Genomic DNA, 19,233 nt, shown 5'->3' with positions numbered 1-19,233 from the left:
CCAAGTCAGCGATACCAAAGTGGAAGCCCGGATGGGTTTGCTCCGGGTTGTAAATGTTTGTGTTGGTTGCCTTCAGCAGAGGCTTTTGCTCTGCAGTTGCCTTTAATGCCCCGAAAATCGTGCCAAGCGAAGGCAGCTGAGAAGACAGCAGTAAGAAAACTGCGGGTAATGGTGGGGATGACAACCGAGAAGATACCAGGGTGGGATCTGCTGTTCACCCACACCACCCTCAGAAAAGTAAAACCTTGCGGTTTCTTTGTTCGATGCCTTAGTTTGAGGACGTTCGGTGTCACTCAAGATACAGGTTGTTTAGGGTTCATTAGCGGACGGAATACTTGTGATTTGACATGGCATTTTTTTGTAAGCCTGTTGTATTTGAACTGCGCCGAACTGAGCCCTGACTGACAGCTGAATGTAGGAAAGTCGTTTCAAAAAACGAAAAAAAATCTTTTGTGGTATTAGTGGCTGTCATGGGAAATGCTTTCCCCCCAAAATTATCTCTTATTTAAGTTTCTGATGTTGTTAAAGGAGGAGAGCCTTTGAGCGTGTAGCAAAGCTTACTGTGTTTGTACAGCGTCAGCTTTGCATGCCAGAAGTTCTTCTAAATTGGCATCCGTTAACCTGGCGTGTCCCTGGCTTCAGGAGCACGGTGCTGAAGACCTGTTTTGCCTTTGCAGCTTGTACAGATTATTATAAACACGACCCACTTGGAGAAATCCTGCAAGTTCCTAGAGGAATTCATAACCAATATCACGAATGTGCTTCCAGAAACGGTCCACACTACGAAACTCTACGGGACCACAACCTTCAAGGTGAGCAGGCTGGTGGGTCCACCACCGGGGAGCTGCTGTTGGGTTGGAGAGCATCTGCTTCCAGGGCGCGTGTGGGGATGTGTGGCTGTAGCTAAGCTGAGCTGAAAGGTGATGTTGTGTCATGGGAAGCCTACGCCATCGGAGTAGTTTTCGGGTTTGTCCTGCAGAGAGCTACTTCTGTCGAGATCGTGAGCCTTTGGAGCCCTAATTTATGGGCTGTGACTGCAGCGCCGATTATCTAAAGGGTTAAGCAGCTTTTAAACAAAAGCCTGATTTGTGTTGTTGGGGTTTTTTTGAAACAAATTTTCGTTTTGCTGTTTGAGCACCGTACAGTGTTGCACACGTCTGGCCATGAATGCAAGCTCTCCTCTTTCACCCAAGAGGAGAACAGATTTGCAGAACTGCTGTGTCTTTCCACTCCTTTTAACATTATTCCTTAAAATCCAGGGCTGGCAGAAACTTCCAGACTTCTCGGTCTTTAAAACATAACCCAGGAGTGTCCACTCACATACTTCATGTGAAATCATAAGGCCGTAGTTGGGTCAGCTGTGGGGTGTCTGAATTGTGGCCTGTGGCTGGAGAGCAGGAGATGGGAACAGCGCTGAGGACTCGAGCAGCAGCAGGGAATTGGTTAGGTCAGGCTTGCCCTTGGGATAACTCAGCAGAAGACAAAGGACCTGTGTCCCCAGGGAAGTCTTTTCGTTGTCCCTTCTGGCATGGTCTATGTATTTGGCCTAAGGGTGAGTTTTCCTACCCTTACTCTGGTGGAGGGCTCCGCTGGGGCCCTCCTGCACCCCATACCTCCACACATTTGGGTAGCTCTCAACGTTTTTCCATATGGGACGTTCCTCTCCAGTCTCTCTCCCATCCTGCACTAGATTTGTCCTCCTGGTCCCCAGGGTGCATCGGAGGCAGACACCAGCTAGATCTTGCCTACCACTGACCTGGTGGCACATGTCCCACCAGTCTGAGCTAACCTGAAGCCACGCTAGCCCCGTTGCCTACAGGCGCTTTGTCTTGTGCTACCTTGAGGGCTAAAGGTTGGGTCAACCCCCTGTCCTGTTACTTGTGTAGACGTGCGGTATGGAGACTCCATCCCCTGTAACGTGGTCTTGTTTCCCAGGACGCCCGCCATGCTGCCGAGGAGGAGATTTACACCAACCTCAACCAGAAGATAGACCAGTTCTTGCAGCTGGCGGACTACGACTGGACGGCCGTGGAGCCGGGCAGCAAGGCCAGCGACTACCTTGTCGATCTCATTGGCTTTCTCCGCAGCACGTTTGCTGTGTTCACCCACCTCCCGGTAAGCGACCTCCATCAATTTGGTTTCTTTTTTGGTCCGGGGAGCGCACGGACATCCCGCAGCACCGTTGGAACTCAGTCATTATGGAGTGTGATGGAACTGGGGCCTCGTACCTTTGAGTGTTATGAAATAATAAATCTATTTATCAGGGAAGCTGTTTGACGTGTTACCAGAAGCTGGGCTTCAGCGAGAGTCTCCCCGAGTATTTGCAGATCTACTTGTACATGAGTGAGGGAAGTACCACTGTCCACCATGTAGGATCATAATTCATGAGCCATCTATATTTTAGATACGTTAACTTTCAGCTTAGTGGACTTTCAAGAATTTTTCCAAGAGATCCTGGTATAAGAGTGTCTGTTATTTGAACTGCCAATACATTTCCAAATGTCGGTGAAGTCACTGGATGCCTTACATCAAAATATTGCTCTGTTGGAAGGCAGCATGTGTTCCTTTCTTTTCTCTGCTGTCTAAAATATGACTGTGTTTATGCTGTTATTGCAATCAAAAAATGTATTTTATGGTGTTTTTTGCAGTTGGCTGAGTAGCGTCCCGGAAAAATAGAAACATCAGGGAGTTTCATTTTTGCTCAAGCAGCTTTTTTTTCCTTGAAATAAGGTTTATTCTGAGCTGTGTGGATATATACTTAAGAGTATCTTCGGTCAACAGGTATTTTGGAATAACAAATCCACCAAACACTCTGTTTGCCCTAAAACCAATTTCACAGAATCCCAGCATGGCAGGGGTTGGCAGGGACCTCTGTGGGTCACCCAACCCAGCCCCCTGCCCAAGCAGGGTCACCCACAGCAGGCTGCACAGCACCGCGGCCAGGCGGGGCTGGAATATCTCCAGAGAAGGAGACTCCACAGCCTCCCTGGGCAGCCTGGGCCAGGGCTCCAGCACCCTCAGAGGGAAGAAGTTCTTCCTCATCTTCTGCTGGAGCTTCCTCTGCTTCAGTTTGTGCCCGTTGCCCCTTGTCCTGTCGCTGGGCACCACTGGGAAGAGTCTGGCCCCGTCCTCCTGACACCCACCCTGCAGATATTTAGAGGCATTTCTAAGGTCCCCTCTCAGCCTTCTCTTCTCCAGGCTGAACAAGCCCAGCTCCCTCAGCCTTTCCTCGTAGGAGAGATGCTCCAGTCCCCTCCTCATCCTCGTAGCCCTCCGCTGGACTCTCTCCAGTAGCTCCTCATCTTTCTTGAAGTGGGGAGCCCAGCACTGGACACAGGACTCCAGATAGGGCCTCCCCAGGGCAGAGCAGAGGGGCAGAAGAACCTCCCTCGCCCTGCTGCCCACACTCCTCTTGATGCACCCCAGGATCCCATTGGCCTTCTTGGCAACAGGGGCACTTTCCAGTCCTTCTTTGCTGGACCGTTACTTGTTTCTTGTTAGTGGGTGCCCAGGGTCACGGTGCACCGGCACACACTGAGCACCTTCCACGAGTTTGGGTATGAACAGAAAGAAAAGACTGATCGTGCACGGGGGCAGTTCCTTTGCTCCAGCCCGGTGGTTTGTGCCACTGCGATTGCTCGCCCAAAGGATGTTCAAGCCCTCCAGAGCCATTGTAGGAGACATTACAACCCCCAGATGTTTCAGCCTTCTGCAGGGCTCTTGTCTCTCTAGCACAGCAGGAGGGTCTGGTAGCAGGATGGAAGTCAGGACTGATTTGCTGTGGAAGGAGAAGCCACCAAAAGAGAAGTGAAAGTGGCTTTGCCGGTTCTCCGTACCTGGAGGTGTTGTTGAGGAGCAGGTGCTTTCTTGGCTCTGTTGTCACTGGAACAACCTGCTAGATAAGGTGTTGCCTCCTGTGCAAGGAGGTTGGGATGGCTTTCATCCATCTTCTTGTTCAGGCCAGGTTCATTGCCAAAATGTCCCCTCCATTAGCAACCCTGAGCAGCGTGGCTGGTGGCCACGCAGGAACCCATGGGGTGGGGGTACTCTGGGGTCAGGAGGAGCCTGGAGATGGCTGGATTCCTCAGCTGCTGGTTTTCTCCTTGAAAAAGGAGATGTGCCTGCACTGGGGTGGGTAATCTCCTGGAGACCGCTTCCACAAATCATACTGGGAGTACTTACGCAAGCAGGTAATGGAATTTGACAGGGAGATTGGTCTCTGCACCGGAGCATGAAGCATGGCTGGCAGGAGAGATCAGGATGTGGAGAGATGCCTACAATGATTTATGAGATGGACCTAGAGCGATTTATCTTCCTTAATGTTTCCTTTTTGAGTGAGTCAGAATTGTTTTGGAGACTGGAAGGACAGCTAATTGGTCTAAGAAGGACCAAGAGAGATCGAAGCAGCCTTTTCTCTTCCAGAACTGGATTAGAAAGGACCCAGCTGAGGAGAAGATTGTTGGCATTCACAGTGCAGCACCTTATCTTGAAAGCATTGCCATCTGGTTTGTGAAGCTGGAGATCGGGTTCAGTGGTTTGTAGGAGGTGTAGGTTGGGGAATTTTTTTATATACATGGGGGTTTCTTCCTTTAGAGGAGTGCTGTGAAGATGCCATCACTGAACATGGCTGACGGGTCCCCGGTACCCTTGCAGGCAGCGGTGGGTGAGCACAAGTTGGGAAGAATCAGGGTACATCTAAAGGGCACCCAGCTCCTTTGGTGTCTCTGCTGGTTCGTTCTGGTAGGGTTCAAGGGCCTTTTTCCAGTGGCTTATTGAGAAACACATTGAAATTTCTGCACTTTGCTAATTGAAATTTAATGTGTGTCAAAACCCACATCGGTCTAAAGCAATGCGGAAAAAAGATGGAGGTGTTTGTGAAAGCACCAAAAATGTGGGCTGAGCTTCAGCTGTGAAAGGAAAGAGCAAGAGGGGTTCGAGGGGGCAAGGAACTATCTTCTAAAAGGGTGAATTATAATTTAAAGAGGCGATTGCAGGGTTGCTAGTGGCAAGGTAGGGCTGTTTGTGTACTGCTGGTCCAGATCCAGCCCAAATCGTTAGCACCACAGCAGTAAGAGGAGGTGCTGCCCTGCGTGACATGGGTTTGCAGCCTGGTCCAGCTGTGAATTATAGGATCTCCACACTGCCAGTAGCTCAAGAAGAAGAGCAAGTGACTGCACACCATCCTTGGATGAGGTGTCCTTGGAGTGCCTTCTCGTTCCTCGAAGTGGACTCCGTGCAACGCTGTCCCCTCCTGTCCTCCTGTCCCTTGATGGTTTGGAAATGCCCGAATCCTCCAGAGCTGATAACTGGGTACCTTCGTGTTGAATTTATACAGTTTTTAAAAACCACAAAGCATTCTCCTGGCACTGGAACTTGCAGAGTTTTTTGGAAAAAACGAGTGGCAGCCTCAGGAGATGAGTAAGTGGCAGTAGCTGAGCTGCTCACCTGCCTTTTGTCACGACAGTAATTACACCGAGAAAAGCCTTCACCTGCTGATCAAAGAAACTCAGCCCGGGCATGTCGGCAGTTACTGGGCTAAAATTACACCAACAAAAAGCGCTGTCCTGTAACAGAACGGAGCCGAAAGTCCTGAGCCTGCAAAAATGCAGGTGGCTCCTTAACTTGACGGGTGTGAGTAATCCCATTGCCTCGGACAAGGCTGCTCCTCTGCAGGAAACCTCGCTGGGGTCAAGGCTCCAGCTGGCTGCAGGGCAGGTCAGATGGCCTTGAAGGGTCCGCTTGACTCAAGTCAACGTTTCGGAGAGGGGGTGAAGAGGGGTGGAGATGCTGAGCGAGCTAAAAGGCGACTCTGAGTCAAGATTTGGGGATTAGGCTTTGTGTTTCCCATTTTGGATACATGAGGCTGATCTTTTCCTGTGTGTACTGGGGGGAATCCCAGAATGGTTGTGGTTGGAACGGACCTATGGAGGCCACAGAATCATAGAACGTTTTGGGTGGGAAGGGGCCTTTAAAGGCCGTCTAGCCCAACCCCCATGCAGTGAGAAGGGACATCTTCAACTGGATCAGGTTGCTCAGAGCCCCGTCCAACCTAGCCTGGAGTGTTTCCAGGGATGGGGCATCAACCATCTCGCTGGACAAGCAGGTCTTCTGGTCCAACCCCCTGCTCCAGCAGGAAAAATCACAGAGTCACAGAATCCCAGCATGGCCGGGGTTGGCAGGGACCTCTGTGGGTCACCCAGCCCAACCCCGTGCCCAAGCAGGGTCACCCACAGCAGGCTGCACAGCACCGCGGCCAGGCGGGGCTGGAATATCTCCAGAGAAGGAGACTCCACAGCCTCCCTGGGCAGCCTGGGCCAGGGCTCCGTCACCCTCAGAGGGAAGAAGTTCTTCCTCATGGTCAGCTGGAACTTTCTCTGCTTCAGTTTGTGCCCGTTGCCCCTTGTCCTGTCGCTGGGCACCACTGGAAAGAGTCTGGCCCCGTCCTCCTGACCCCCACCCTGCAGATATTTAGAGGCATTTCGAAGGTCCCCTCTCAGCCTTGTCTTCTCCAGGCTGAACAAGCCCAGCTCCCTCAGCCTCTCCTCGCAGCAGAGATGCTCCAGTCCCCTCCTCATCCTCGTAGCCCTCCGCTGGACTCTCTCCAGTAGCTCCTCACCTTTCTTGAACTGGGGAGCCCAGAACTGAAATCGCCCAGCCCAAAGCTACCCCCAGCTCATGGAGTGGCACAGGGAGCCTCCACTTTCTCTAGAGTTCAAGCAGGAATTGCAGTCCCTGATTTTTCCTTTAGAGCATCAGAGCAGACATTGTGGGAGACGGTGGAAACCACTTGATATGAGGAATCCCTGGAATCGGTTTGCTTCTTCCAGCTTTACTTCGGGAAGCAGGCTGCGAAGGGCACGCCGGTGGGTGCAGCGTGTGCCGGGAGGGAGGAAAAGTTCATGGTGAAGTTGACGGGGTTTTGGTGCATACCACTGCTGCATGAAATTTTCATGGTGGTTTCGAGCCACGATTTGAAAATCCTCCGCTATGTGCCTAGAATGTCTCAAAGCAAAGAACGCGCCGGTGGAAATCAAAGCAGAATTAACATTTGGCTTCAAGGCTGCCCTCTTCCTCCGTTAACCAGGGAGAGTCGGTTGCTGCTGCTGCTGAGCTTATTACCATGGGATGCTCGGGCCTCCTTTAAAAGAAAACAGGTTTTTTTTTTAAGGAAAAAAAAAAAAAAAACTTAGAAAATTTTGAGGGGGGGAAAAGTGGTTTCTGGTTCTCAGCAAGTAAAGGGCCACGGCCTCAAAAATGAACATTTCCAGCATAATACTTTTAAAAGAATGACTGAAAAAGCCTTTTGTCTTTGATGGCTGATTGTAAAAACATTTCTTGTTAGACAAGTTAATGTAAATCGCATTGACAGGGCTACTCCAAACACGCTGATTTGTTGACGTTAAGCCTCTCGGAGACGGAGGGTTGTGTCAGCACCCACGGCGAGTGCCGGCTTCACGGAGCGAGGGTGTTCGCTTGGGGGAGGGGAGCCGAGCTGGGGGGGGGGGGAGAGGGGGGGCTGCTTTGTTTTTATTTCCAGTTTCCTTTAATCCTCTGTTAGTCTTGTATCTCGATAACCTCCTTTGGAAGGTGATCGGGGCGGGTCAAGAGGTGATGCTGACCCGGGAAGGGGAAGCGATCTTTCAGCGATTGAGCAAACTCGAACCTCTGCCGGCCTGAGCAGTTCGGCCTCAGCTCTCTGCAGAGGGGACTTGGGGTTGGGTGGGTTGGGTTTTTTTATTTTTTTTTCTTCCTTTTGTGCTTATTTTTGCCAGATGGCAGGCACAGATTTCAGCTGGGGCCGTGCGAGTGCCACGGCCGCGCTGCCTGCAGTGTTTTTTGCCTCGTTCACCATCTTGGCATTACTCTTCCCAGTTGCAAATAAATACGGCCACGGCAGCTCTTGCTTTGGTAGAAAGAGCTTTGGAAGCGCTGATTTTCTTCTGAAAGAGAACATTTACCTATGTTTTTATTTAAAAAGCCCTCTGTAATATTTTAAAAGGCAAGGCACTGTGCATGGGAGTAAAATGCCTTGAACTTCGCACCAGCCGCAGCCTTGACCACATTGAGAGGGACCCAAGTGGAAAATAGCATCATGAAAACATCCTGTGAGCACCAAAGACACCCTCTGTGGATTTACACAAGTCCTGTCTGTGTTCAAAGAACGTCCCCGTGCCCTCGGAAGAGCTGAACAAGTTTTGCTTGAGCTGATCCCTGCTGTTGGGGTTGGACCTCCATCACCTCCATCTTACAGGTGGGGCAGCTGAGGCACGTGGATGTCGACTTGCAGACCGTACTTAAGAGCAGTAAAACTGGTCTTGTGGTACTTTGATTTGCTCCTCATCCTCCTTAGACCACGTGCAAGGAACCCGTATTTTGCTTTTTTAATACTCTACCAACTGCGGAGCAGCCGGTGCCTGGGTTGGGGCGTTGGTGGGTTGTAGGCGCCCGCGGGCGATGACCGATGAGAACCTCTCTGCCTTTCTCGCTGCTGCTTTGCTCTCTTCTGCATTTGACTTTTAAACTCCCTGTGTTGTCCTCTGTAGGGGGATGTAGATGTCCACTCTACCATGTCGGTGAGTACAAGACTGCGTGTTGTGCGCCTTTGGTCTGCTCTGCTCGCACCTCAAATGTTAGAGGGTGAGTTGACCCAGGAAAGGTCCTGAGTCTCGGAAGGGAGGAAAGGAAAAGATGGAGTAGAAGTTTAAATCAAGAAGATAAATAAGAGACAAGGGGAAAGGGTTTCTTTCCAGACAGGTCACCCACAATGCAGTAGCTTTGCTAAATTGTTGCTTTTAGAGCACATCATCGCATTTAACTGGCTCCTTTTATCCCCAGTGCATCCCTAAATGTGTGGGGAGCCAGGGGAAGGAGCTAGGGAAAGCACGATAGGATCTTCAGCCTCTGCTTGAAAGAGAAAAGATCTTTGCAAAACCCCTCTGTTGTGTTGAGACAAATCCCCCATGGGGATTTCAGCCCGATGTTCCTCCTGGGCTAAGTGCTCTGACCTGGGGCTTGGACCGCTAAGCCTTCCCTCCGGCTGGAGTGGCAGAATAGGATTTTATCCAAAAAATGGCATGGGTTCTTGATCTTTGCTACCTCCCTATTTGGATTAAGGCAATTAGCCCAACGAAAGCGAAGGAGACCTTTCGGACCTGCCTCCTGGTTCAACGCACGCCTCTAACGGTCGTCATTTCTGCTTGTTTCGTGCGCGGGAGACAAAGCTGTGGCGTTTCCGCGCGTCGCTCGCAAACCAAGTGCTCTCGAGCTCCCTCGTTTCCTCCGTTCCCGTGTCTGCAAGCCAAGGCACGCGCGAGCAAAGCCCGTGGCGGTCGTGTGATGTGCGATGCGGCCAGCACCGAGGCGTAGCCTCCACCCCAGCTTCTGCTTTTCCACCCGTAACCCCCCCGCTCGCCGTGTTAACGCTGAGCTGCCGTGGTGGTATTGATATTTCACGCCGCGGTCGGACGCTTGTACCCCTTTTCCTGGAAACCGAGCCTAGCTAAGCCTTGAGTATTTGCAGGCTCTGGGCACCTGGGGGTTTCTAAGTCAACACCGAGGTCTCAAATCAACGCCAGCTTCTGGAAAGAAAGAGCCTCGTGAAAGCAATTTGAGGCCAGCTTCCATCAAAGCCCTGGCTGGGCTGCTGGTGGGGCGGCGGGAGCTGCCGGGGAGCAGGCGGGGAGGCTTCGGGCATCCCCCTGCCGCTGCGGGTTTCCAGGAGCGGGGTTGGATGTCGAGCATCCTACGTGGTGTCCTTAGGGCGTACCCGAAGAGAGACAGATGCAAGAAGTGGTGTTGCCGCTGGTTTTTCCAAGACTTTCAACCATTTCGAAGGCAGGCGTATTTATTTCTTTAATTGAATCCAGTGCCTAGACAGCTACGGAGTCAGCTTCCTATGGAGAGGGGTGCATTAGTTTCATTAAGGTAAATCAATGAAAAATAATACCTGGAGGTCCCCTGGAAAGGGTCAGGAATGGAGTAATCCCTTTATACGGTGGGACTTCGCCAGCCTGCTCTTAGTTGGTTTTGTTTTTAACTGCAACGGCTTCTAATTTTCCTTTTAACCCCTCTAGTTTTCTGTTCTCTAGGCAGTTTGTGTGAACTGGTGGAAATAAGTCACTAATCTGTCTGTCTAAAAGAGATTGGAAAATAAAAATCTGATTGAGCAAATTAGCAGGACAAAGGGGTAATTGTAACGGAGTTTAAAGTGTCCGGTGGGAAGCAGCTGTGGCTGATCCTGGAGGTTCCTTGGTGTTGTAGACCCAGACTCACGTTAAAAAAAAATGAGTTGCCTGGGATGCAGACATGGATAGGGCGTAAGCAGCATCCCAAACCCTCCCTGTATGGCCCTCGGGGGGCTTCCTCTGCTCTCCAGAGATGATCCGAGTCTCTCGGAGGGTTGCTCGGAGCAGCTTGCCCTGGAGGTTGGGCACCTGACGATGAGGGTGCCTTGGTGGGGAGAAGCTGGGCTGGGGACTGGCGAGGAGCAAAGCATTCAGAGACGGTGGATTTGGCTTGGTTGGCTCGGGAGAAGGCTGACCTCTGGTTAACCCGGGAGCGCTAGTGAACTCCAATCTGGGTAAGCCAAGTTATCTGGTAATTACATGGTTTCTCGTCTGCTTTCAGCGCTTTAAAAATGAATTGGAGCTAAAATGCCCGGTGCCATAATTGCTTTGAACCAGGGCGTGCACGCGTCCCGAGGTTTTGCTTCCCTTTGTGTAGTCACCTTGGCGTGATTGGCTTGGAGTTTTATTTTACAAACTTCGATGTGCAGAGCTGTTTTGTGCTTACTTCTGCGTGCACGTACGTACACAAAGAATCAGATGTGCGGTAGGGGGAACTTGGCAGCTGAAAATCCATCCTCAGCAGAAGGAATTCAAACATACCTGCCGCCTCCCGCGCCAGAGCCCCAGCGTGTGCCTTCCAAACACCCTGACAGAAGTGAAAGTGTGGGGGTTTTTTTCCAACTTATTCTCAAATTTAAGTGAAACAGTAGTGTTTGCAACTATATACTTTCCTCTTATTTCATCCACTGGCAACCTGAAAGCTTGTGAGTCTTCTCTTACGTTGTGAACGTGCAAAGGAGCATGTCCAGAGCAGGGCAGCAAGGCTGGTGGAGGGTCTGGAGAACAAGTCTGATGAGGAGCGGCTGAGGGAGCTGGGTCTGTTCAGTCTGGAGAAGAGGAGGCTGAGTGGAGAACTGCTCACTCTCTACAGCTCCCTGACAGGAGGGTGTAGTGAGGTGGGGGTTGGTCTCTTCTCCCAGGTAACCAGCGATAGGACGAGAGTCAATGGCCTCAAGTTGCGTCAGGGGAGGTTCAGATTGGATATTAGGAAAAATTTATTCACTGAAAGAGTGGTCAGACGTTGGACCAGGCTGCCCAGGTCAGTGGTGGAGTCCCCATCCCTGGAGGAGTTCAAAGAACGTGTAGATATTGCACTTCGGGACATAGTTTAGCAGGCATGGTGGTATTGGGTTGATGGTTGGACTTGATGATCTTGGAGGTCTTTTCCAACCTTAACAATTCTATGAATGTCAATGGACACCACATCTGCTTCCAAAAGCTCAGGTTATCTTCTTTTAGCTCACCGTGGGAGGAGACATCCCCCTGCCCTAGAGTAGCTCAGCTTTCAAGTGCAATGTCCTTTGGGGTCCCCGTGCAGAGGGCACTGGAACTGAGGTTGCACAGAGAGGCGTTGGGAGCTGGTGCCCAGCATTCAGAGCCGATAGCCACAAGTGCAGTTGAGTGCTGCTGGTATGGTTGAAGTGGCTGCAGTTAAGGACACGTCGTTTCATGGCCATCGTAGGGGTGCCTTTACACAGAGGTGTCTTCTCCCTACATCTTGCAGCCTTGCTTAGATGCAATGGCAAGAGAGCAAGAGGAGCATTTAGAAGTTCAGATCCTTATGGAATTCTCCTGATCACTGTGGTCTTTCCTCATTGTGTTTCGTGAACACCAATAACTAAGGAGAGCCCAACAGTTAATTAAAAAACAAGATAATGATAATTTCTGCATCTATCACCATACATCTTTTTTTTTCCTCTCTGTTTTTCAGCTATAAAGTCTCAATATTGAAAAACCATGAGGGTGGTGAAACCCTGGCCCAGGTTGCCCAGAGAAGCTGTGGCTGCCCCCTCCCTGGCAGGGTTCAAGGCCGGGTTTGATGGAGCTCTGAGCAACCTGGTCTAGTGGAAGATGTCCCTGCTCATGGCAGGGGGGTTGGAACCGGATGATCTTTAAGGTCCCTTCCAACCCAAACCATTCTATGATTCTATAAAACAAGAAATTATGAGTTAGATTTTGGACAAACGTAAAATGAGCTGGAGTTTCATATGCTGCTTGTGTTGGTCACTCAGTGATCAGTTCTGCTTGGGAAAGAAAATATCTCCCGACTTGGGCGTTGGTGGCTCGTGGAGTGGAAATGCAGTGGGTGGGTGTTTTGGGGGTTTTTTTTTGTTGTTTTGAGCTCATCCTTTTTTCCAGTCTGTTCAACATCTGGGCCTGAAGTCGTGCGTTAGTTGCGTTTCCACCAGGCGGCCGTACGTCACGGCAGCACGCCGAGACCCTTCCTCCGGCAGCTCGGCGAGCAGGAGTCTGCGTAAGGGGGAATCTGGAGCATCCCCGTGTGTGCAAAGGGTGAGGAGCCCTCGGGGTCAGCGTGCCGGAGGGCTCTGCCGCGAGGATGAGTGAGGCGTGCTCCGCTCCACGCCTCGAGATCCTTCCCCTTTAATTTATAACATCAAATTATAAGTATAAAATTATATAGCAAAGATAAATCAGTTCAGTTCACTCTCTTTAAGTCTTCCTTCTGCCGTAATTAGCAGATGCTTTGCCCTGGTAGATCAGCAGAAAGAAACGTGGTTCTAGCTCTTCGTACATTAGGGGAAAAACAAAAAAATCTGTATTTAATCAACTTTTTGTTTCCAAAATGGCAGCTGCTTTGTATTTAATGGAAAATCAGGCTCTTCCCAATGGAAAGAATGTTATTCCCAAAGCGAATACAAAAGAAAATAAAAGCCACAAAAGAGGAGGGTGAAATATGCCATTTATTTTTTTTTTTTTTCTCGTTCGTTCCAGTCGTGGAGCCGCGCGCTCCGATCACGGTCGGGCCACGGCTCTGCTTTGCGTCAAGCAACTCGGAAAGTCTCCGGCCACGGACACGGGGACCGGGGAGAGAGAACCTCGCTCCGCGTTCGGAGGCACAAACAGGACTGAGAAAAATTAGAGCTGCTTCCTGCTGCCCGTGTTCGTAGGGAGACTCATTAAATGCAGGTTATTTATGGGTTTAATTGCTTTGCAGGCTGAGATGCCTCCGCTGTTGGAGCACCACGTTTTTCCCTTGCCACCTCTTCTTGCAGGGTCTCGGTGTCTTGTTTTCGGAGGTCCATGATCTTGGTGGAGACCCAAGTGGTGACCACGCCTGAGCCCACCCGGCAGGTCCATGGGTCACCGTCCGCTCCCTGGGGTTGCAGCAGATCTGCAGCACCCTCCTTTCTCGCTCTGCTGCTTGCGTCTGCTTTCAGTGTTTGCTCTGAAACGCATTGAAATATTAAAAAAATAATAATATAGTGCTGAGGGGAGGCTGCCAAACTGCCACCGTGGCAAGTAAGAAGCCCAAGGTTTGTACAGTTTGGTTTAGGGTTCCCTGCTGCTGCCCAGCCAGGGGTGTCGAGCCACGCCGTGAAGATACCTTCTGGGGGAAGGAACAGCGGCGTGAGCTGTCGTGACGCTCTCTGCAACTGCCTGAAAGGAGGTTTTAGTGAGGCGGGGGTTGGTCGAATCGCGTGTTCGGTTTTGGGCCCCTCATTTTGGACCCCTCACTCCTTCTTGGACATTGAGGGGCTGGAGCGTGTCCAGAGAAGGGCAGCGAGGTGGGGAGGGGAGAACAAGTCTGCTGAGGAGCAGCTGAGGGAGCTGGGGCTGTTCAGTCTGGAGAAGAGGAGGCTGAGGGGGGGACCTTCTCGCTCTCTACAACTGCCTGAATGGAGGTTGTAGCGAGGTGGGGGTTGGTCTCTTCTCCCAGGTAACCAGCGATAGGATGAGAGGCAATGGCCTCAAGTTGCACCAAGAGAGGTTTAGGTTGGATATTAGGAAGCATTCTTCACCTGAGGAGTGATAAAGCATTGGACCAGGCTGCCCAGGGAGGTGGTGGAGTCCCCATCCTTGGAGGTGTTCAAAAACCATGTAGATGTGGCACTTGGGGACATGGTTTAGCAGACATGGTGGAGTTGGGTTGACGGTTGGACTTGATGATCTTGGAGGTCTTTTCCAACCTTAATGATTCTGTGATTCTATGAAGTTCTCTGTCTGTGTATTTAGGATTCTGCGTGGGTTTTGGTAGCTGCTTCCCCGCTGGCCCCTGCACCTCCTGGCATGTGGTCGTAACAGCGTGGAGTGTTTGGAGAGCAGTTGGATGAGACTTCTTTATCTTTTAGTGTTTGAAAAGCAGGTCATGTGAAGAAAGCAGAAGGCAGCAAATTCAGAACGAGAGTTTGATGCCACGGGCTGAACCTCCAGCTTGGTGGGAGAGTCGGGGTCGGATGCTTACATGATTTATGAGAGCATCTGCAGTTACATCAAGTGGCTAAGAAGGAGAAAGCAACTCATGCCTGGCATTGCTCAAAGCATAACGCTGTCCTACACCTGACCTGGACTGAGAGGAGTGCTTTCCCACCCGTGTCCAGCGCGAAGGTCCTTGCGCAGATCTCTGGAGCGTCTCAGGAGACCAGGCAGCAGCTGGATGCTCCAGCCCAGGCGCTGCTCGTTTCGCGTGCGCCAGGCTCCGCACGCAACTGTTTCCATGCCGCAGACTTTTCCGGTTAATTAAAAATATCCTGCCAAGCGTTTGGATGGTGTGCAAGGAGAAGGACGCGGATCTTGGAATCTTCTATTTCCTTGGCGTTTTTTGCATATGTATACAAAAAAAAACCGCAAACCCTCAGCAGCTTCCCAGCTTGGCTGCAATCTGCTGAGCTCCTGCAGAAGGACCCCTGCTCCGTGGTGCCTTTGTGTGGCCTTCTGTAAGGCTGCAGAGAAACTGCCCCCTGCTCCCTCCTAACAGCTGCGTCCTGAGGTGCTTCCCTTCCCCACCCTCTCCCTTTCCTTCACACAGCATCCCAGAATCCCAGCATGGCCGGGGTTGGAAGGGACCTCTGGGGGTCACCCAGCCCAACCCCCTGCCCAAGCAGGGTCACCCACAGCAGGCTGCACAGCACCGCGTCCAGGCGGGTCTGGAATATCTCCAGAGAAGGAGACTCCACAGCCTCCCTGGGCAGCCTGGGCCAGGGCTCCGTCACCCTCACAGGGAAGAAGTTCTTCCTTATCTTCAGCTGGAGCTTCCTCGGCTTCAGTTTGTGCCCGTTGCCCCTTGTCCTGTCACTGGGCATCACTGGAAAGAGTCTGGCCCCATCCTCCTGACCCCCACCCTGCAGATATTTAGAGGCATTTCGAAGGTCCCCTCTCAGCCTTGTCTTCTCCAGGCTGAACAAGCCCAGCTCCCTCAGCCTTTCCTCGTAGGAGAGATGCTCCAGTCCCTCCTATTTAAAACAAAAAATAATAAAGTTGATGTCGCTTGTTGACTCTCACAGCGCAGCCAGGGTGAGGGAGGGATCTTGTGTTCCCGCACACGCTCTGACCCTGGATCCTCATATATCCTGGATCCCACCATTGAGCGTGGCTACGGACCCCCTTGTCGTCCCTTCGCTGTGGGGTGCATTCGCTCGTGCCTATGAGCAAGCAGACGCAATTTGTAGCACCAAGACCCCTATGTAGGAAAAACCTTGCCGTGGAGCTGGTTACTCCACAAATCAAGTGACATTTTGTTAAAGACCCCAAAACAGAATCACAGAATCACAGGATGGTCGGGGTTGGCAGGGACCTCTGTGGGTCACCCAGCCCACCCCTCTGCCCAAGCAGGGTCACCCAGAGCAGGCTGCACAGCACCGCGGCCAGGCGGGGCTGGAATATCTCCAGAGAAGGAGACTCCACAGCCTCCCTGGGCAGCCTGGGCCAGGGCTCCGTCACCCTCAGAGGGAAGAAGTTCTTCCTCATCTTCAGCTGGAGCTTCCTCTGCTTCAGTTTGTGCCCATTGCCCCTTGTCCTGTCACTGGGCACCACTGGAAAGAGTCTGGCCCCTTCCTCCTGACCCCCACCCTGCAGATATTTAGGGGCATTTTGAAGGTCCCCTCTCAGCCTTCTCTTCTCCAGGCTGAACCAGCCCAGCTCCCTCAGCCTCTCCTTGTAGGAGAGATGCTCCAGTCCCCTCCTCGTTCTTGTAGCCCTCCGAGGGCTACACCCAAACCGAGTAAACTAACATTATATATAGAAGTTATATACAGAATTATATATAGAAAAAAAAGAAGCGTCAAGTGCTTTCCAATCTGCCTGTGGGCACTGGCTGTGACCGCGTGCCCCTTGCCGTGACCTCCGCTGTGCTGCTCGGTGGGAGAGCCCCGAGTCTCCCACCAGCTGCAGCCGCAACAGCCTCCAGCTGCTGCCCTGTGGCGTCTTCCCCGCAGCCAAACTGGTGGGATTTTTCCTCTTCGATTGGAATGCGAGGGGTTTTGTGTCAGGGTGCCGTGGTCGGCGTAACCGGCTGGTTGATGTGTTGTGTGGTGAGGATCGTTGCCGCGTTTGCTTTCTTTGCCCCCCCTTTTTTTTAATTTCTCTGGTCGCCTCTAAGCTGCTGGTGGGAGCTCAGCTCTGCCACGCGTTTGTCTCGCTGCCGTGGCTGTGACAGCCTTTCGTGCTCAGAATAGAATGGAAGCGGTGAAGGTTTACTTCTGAAAACGACACCCCGTCGATTTTTTTAAATACCTCTGGAAGGCGGCCACCTAAACATGAGCTTGGGCTCAGCTTCCGCAGGAGTTTGAAAGCATTCCTGCTTCAGTCAGTGGACGGTGGCCTTCCAAGGTTGGTTGGAGCAACTGCTCTATTCGCTCTTCAGATGCCGGCGGCTCTCCAGGTGAGTGGGTCTTGGCACAAGACAAATTCCACTCGAAATTGAGTTGGCACTGCTTGAAGATGTTGCTCCTCACAGGTTTAGTATGGTGAAGCGGAGATATTTCAGTGGGGGAAGGCTGTCTCTTGAACCAAGCTATTGCGTGACAGGGTCCAGAGGAGGGCCACGAAGATGATCCGAGGGCTGGAGCACCTCTCCTCCAAGGACAGGCTGAGGGAGCTGGGGCTGTTCAGCCTGGAGAGGAGAAGGGTCCGGGGTGACCTTAGAGCAGCTGCCAGTGCCTGAAGGAGCCGACAGGAAGGATGGAGAGGGGCTTTTCACAAGGGGGTGTAGTGATAGGACAAGGGGGAACGGCTCTAAACTAAAAGACTTCAGATTTAGATGAGATATTAGGGAGAAATTCTTCCCCATGAGGGTGGTGAAACCCTGGCCCAGGCTGCCCAGAGAAGCTGTGGCTGCCCCCTCCCTGGCAGGGTTCAAGGCCAGGTTGGATGGAGCTCTGAGCAACCTGGTCTGGTGGAAGATGTCCCTGCTCATGTCAGGGAATTGGAACCAGATGATCTTCAAGGTCCCTCCAACCCAACCCATTCTATGATTCTATAAGGGATGGTTGAAGTCATGGGAAGAGCAAAATCCCAGTTTCACTCAGAAAAGGCTACGACAGTGCCTCGGTGGTGATAATCTCTTTAAATCTGGTGATTTGCTAGTGGCAACGAAGCTTCTCCCGCAGGTGACTACAACCTGCCCTGCTCCCAGCCCAGGTGATCAGGTGTAGAGGGAAGGGGAGCAACGCCTGCAGCTCGTCCTGTGCAGAGCATCGATCGTCCTCCTAAACCAGAAACTGTTGTTCATCGGGTCGCGTCTGGCATGGCAGATCCTGGGGAGAAAGAGGCCTTTCTTACTCCTGGTAAACCAGGGCTTCTATGCCTGTCCCATTCGCTGCGAGTAGCAGGGTGATTTTGGGGACTGTTGGAAGGGAGGCTGTTGGCATGAAGGCAACGCCATTGACCGTTCCAGCGGGTCCCAGCTGTGCATTGAATCCAAAATGCCTTCCTCAAACGTGTGTGCAGTCATTGCTTCTCCTTTTGTAAGTCTGGGCGTCAGGAAACCTTGAAGTTCGTAATGCCAAGCAATATGAAGACCTTATGGGGGTCCACAGCTGGGGAGCGTCCCATGGGTCCAGGGCTGAGGAGCATCCTGGGGGTCCAAGGCTGGGGAGCACCCTTTTCCCCAGCGGGCATTGCTGTGTGCTCAGGAGCCTTGGCCCACAGGTGTTGCCCATCGCCAACCTTCTCTTGTTGGCTTGAAGGTTCCTTTTTTTCCTTGGCAAATTTCAGAACCACATGAACGTCACCTTCTAGCTTGGTGCCAGTCCCCTTCTTCCAAATCCGTAAGTCAACACACTGGCTTCAGTGTTTAGTTCTTGGGACGACTTCACAGAGCCAGAGATCAAATACGGAGCTTGACAGTGGCTGAAATCAACAAGCGACCGCTGATGTTCCCACATCAGTCACCTCTCGCGTCCCACATGGGTCACATCTAACGCAAAGTGACAGAGCTCAGCGCACAGCCTGGTCCCTGCTGGAAACCAGGAACCGGTCGGCTCCCGTCCTCTTTCCGTAAAGCAAACTATTTTAGGAGGAAAACATGATTTCTTCTTCTTAAGAAGGGTTCTGCAAAGCCAAGTGAGTAGAATTAATTAATTCAGAGTTGCTCTCTTGATACCTAATCTGAAGGTAATACTTTTAGGGATGGATTTGATTCTCGGGGATGCGTGGTGTTGTCTGACTGTGTAGCACTTCCAAGTCGAATCATCTTCTGCGCAAAAACGCTGCATTGATTCTCCTCCTATATATTAAACGTAAAACTTCTTAGAAAAATTACTTTTTCTTTGCTGATCTGTGTTCTTCCCAGTGATCTGATGCTCATGCTGGTGTGTTTTAACTCCATATGGTTGCTTCCCTTCTTGCGTCTTAATCTGGGCTTGGTTTAGCTGTGGTATCCTGCAGTTGTCCAGATCAGCATCTTCTCTCTTTTAAACACTGGGACAGATGTTTTCTCTGCCTTTCACTCAAGCTCCTCAGTGCTCTGAGGCCACGAAAAAAGGGACATCAGTTTAGGAAGCTCCCCTGCCCCTTGTTTCTCCACTCAGTCCATGCGATCCCGTCCTGTGGGTCTGCAGGTACAAGCTTTGGGTTTGGACCACGCTCCCAGTGCCGTTGCCTCTCCACGCCGTCAGAGAGGCACCCGTGGAGGCTGGTGTGGCCAAGC

At 51.7% G+C, this 19,233-nt stretch overlaps 1 protein-coding gene across 5 annotated transcripts in view; it reads left to right on the top strand.

Moving 5' to 3' along the window:
• EXOC6B (exocyst complex component 6B) overlaps positions 1–19,233 on the top strand; it is a 368,403-nt gene that overhangs the window by 233,590 nt on the left and 115,580 nt on the right. For 3 of the 5 annotated variants that reach the window (XM_075420229.1, XM_075420230.1, XM_075420226.1), the window contains 3 exons: positions 678–812; positions 1,936–2,115; positions 8,544–8,573. In XM_075420229.1, coding sequence (XP_075276344.1) covers positions 678–812; positions 1,936–2,115; positions 8,544–8,573 — 345 coding nt within the window. The remainder of the gene's footprint in view (positions 1–677; positions 813–1,935; positions 2,116–8,543; positions 8,574–19,233) is intronic. The other 2 variants (XM_075420231.1, XM_075420228.1) reach the window with 1 other exon arrangement.

This window comes from Opisthocomus hoazin, chromosome 5, assembly GCF_030867145.1.
Source record: "Opisthocomus hoazin isolate bOpiHoa1 chromosome 5, bOpiHoa1.hap1, whole genome shotgun sequence".
NCBI lineage: Eukaryota > Metazoa > Chordata > Aves > Opisthocomiformes > Opisthocomidae > Opisthocomus > Opisthocomus hoazin.
The sequence above is the reverse complement of the archived record's forward strand: the minus strand, read 5'-3'. Positions and strand labels throughout refer to the sequence as shown.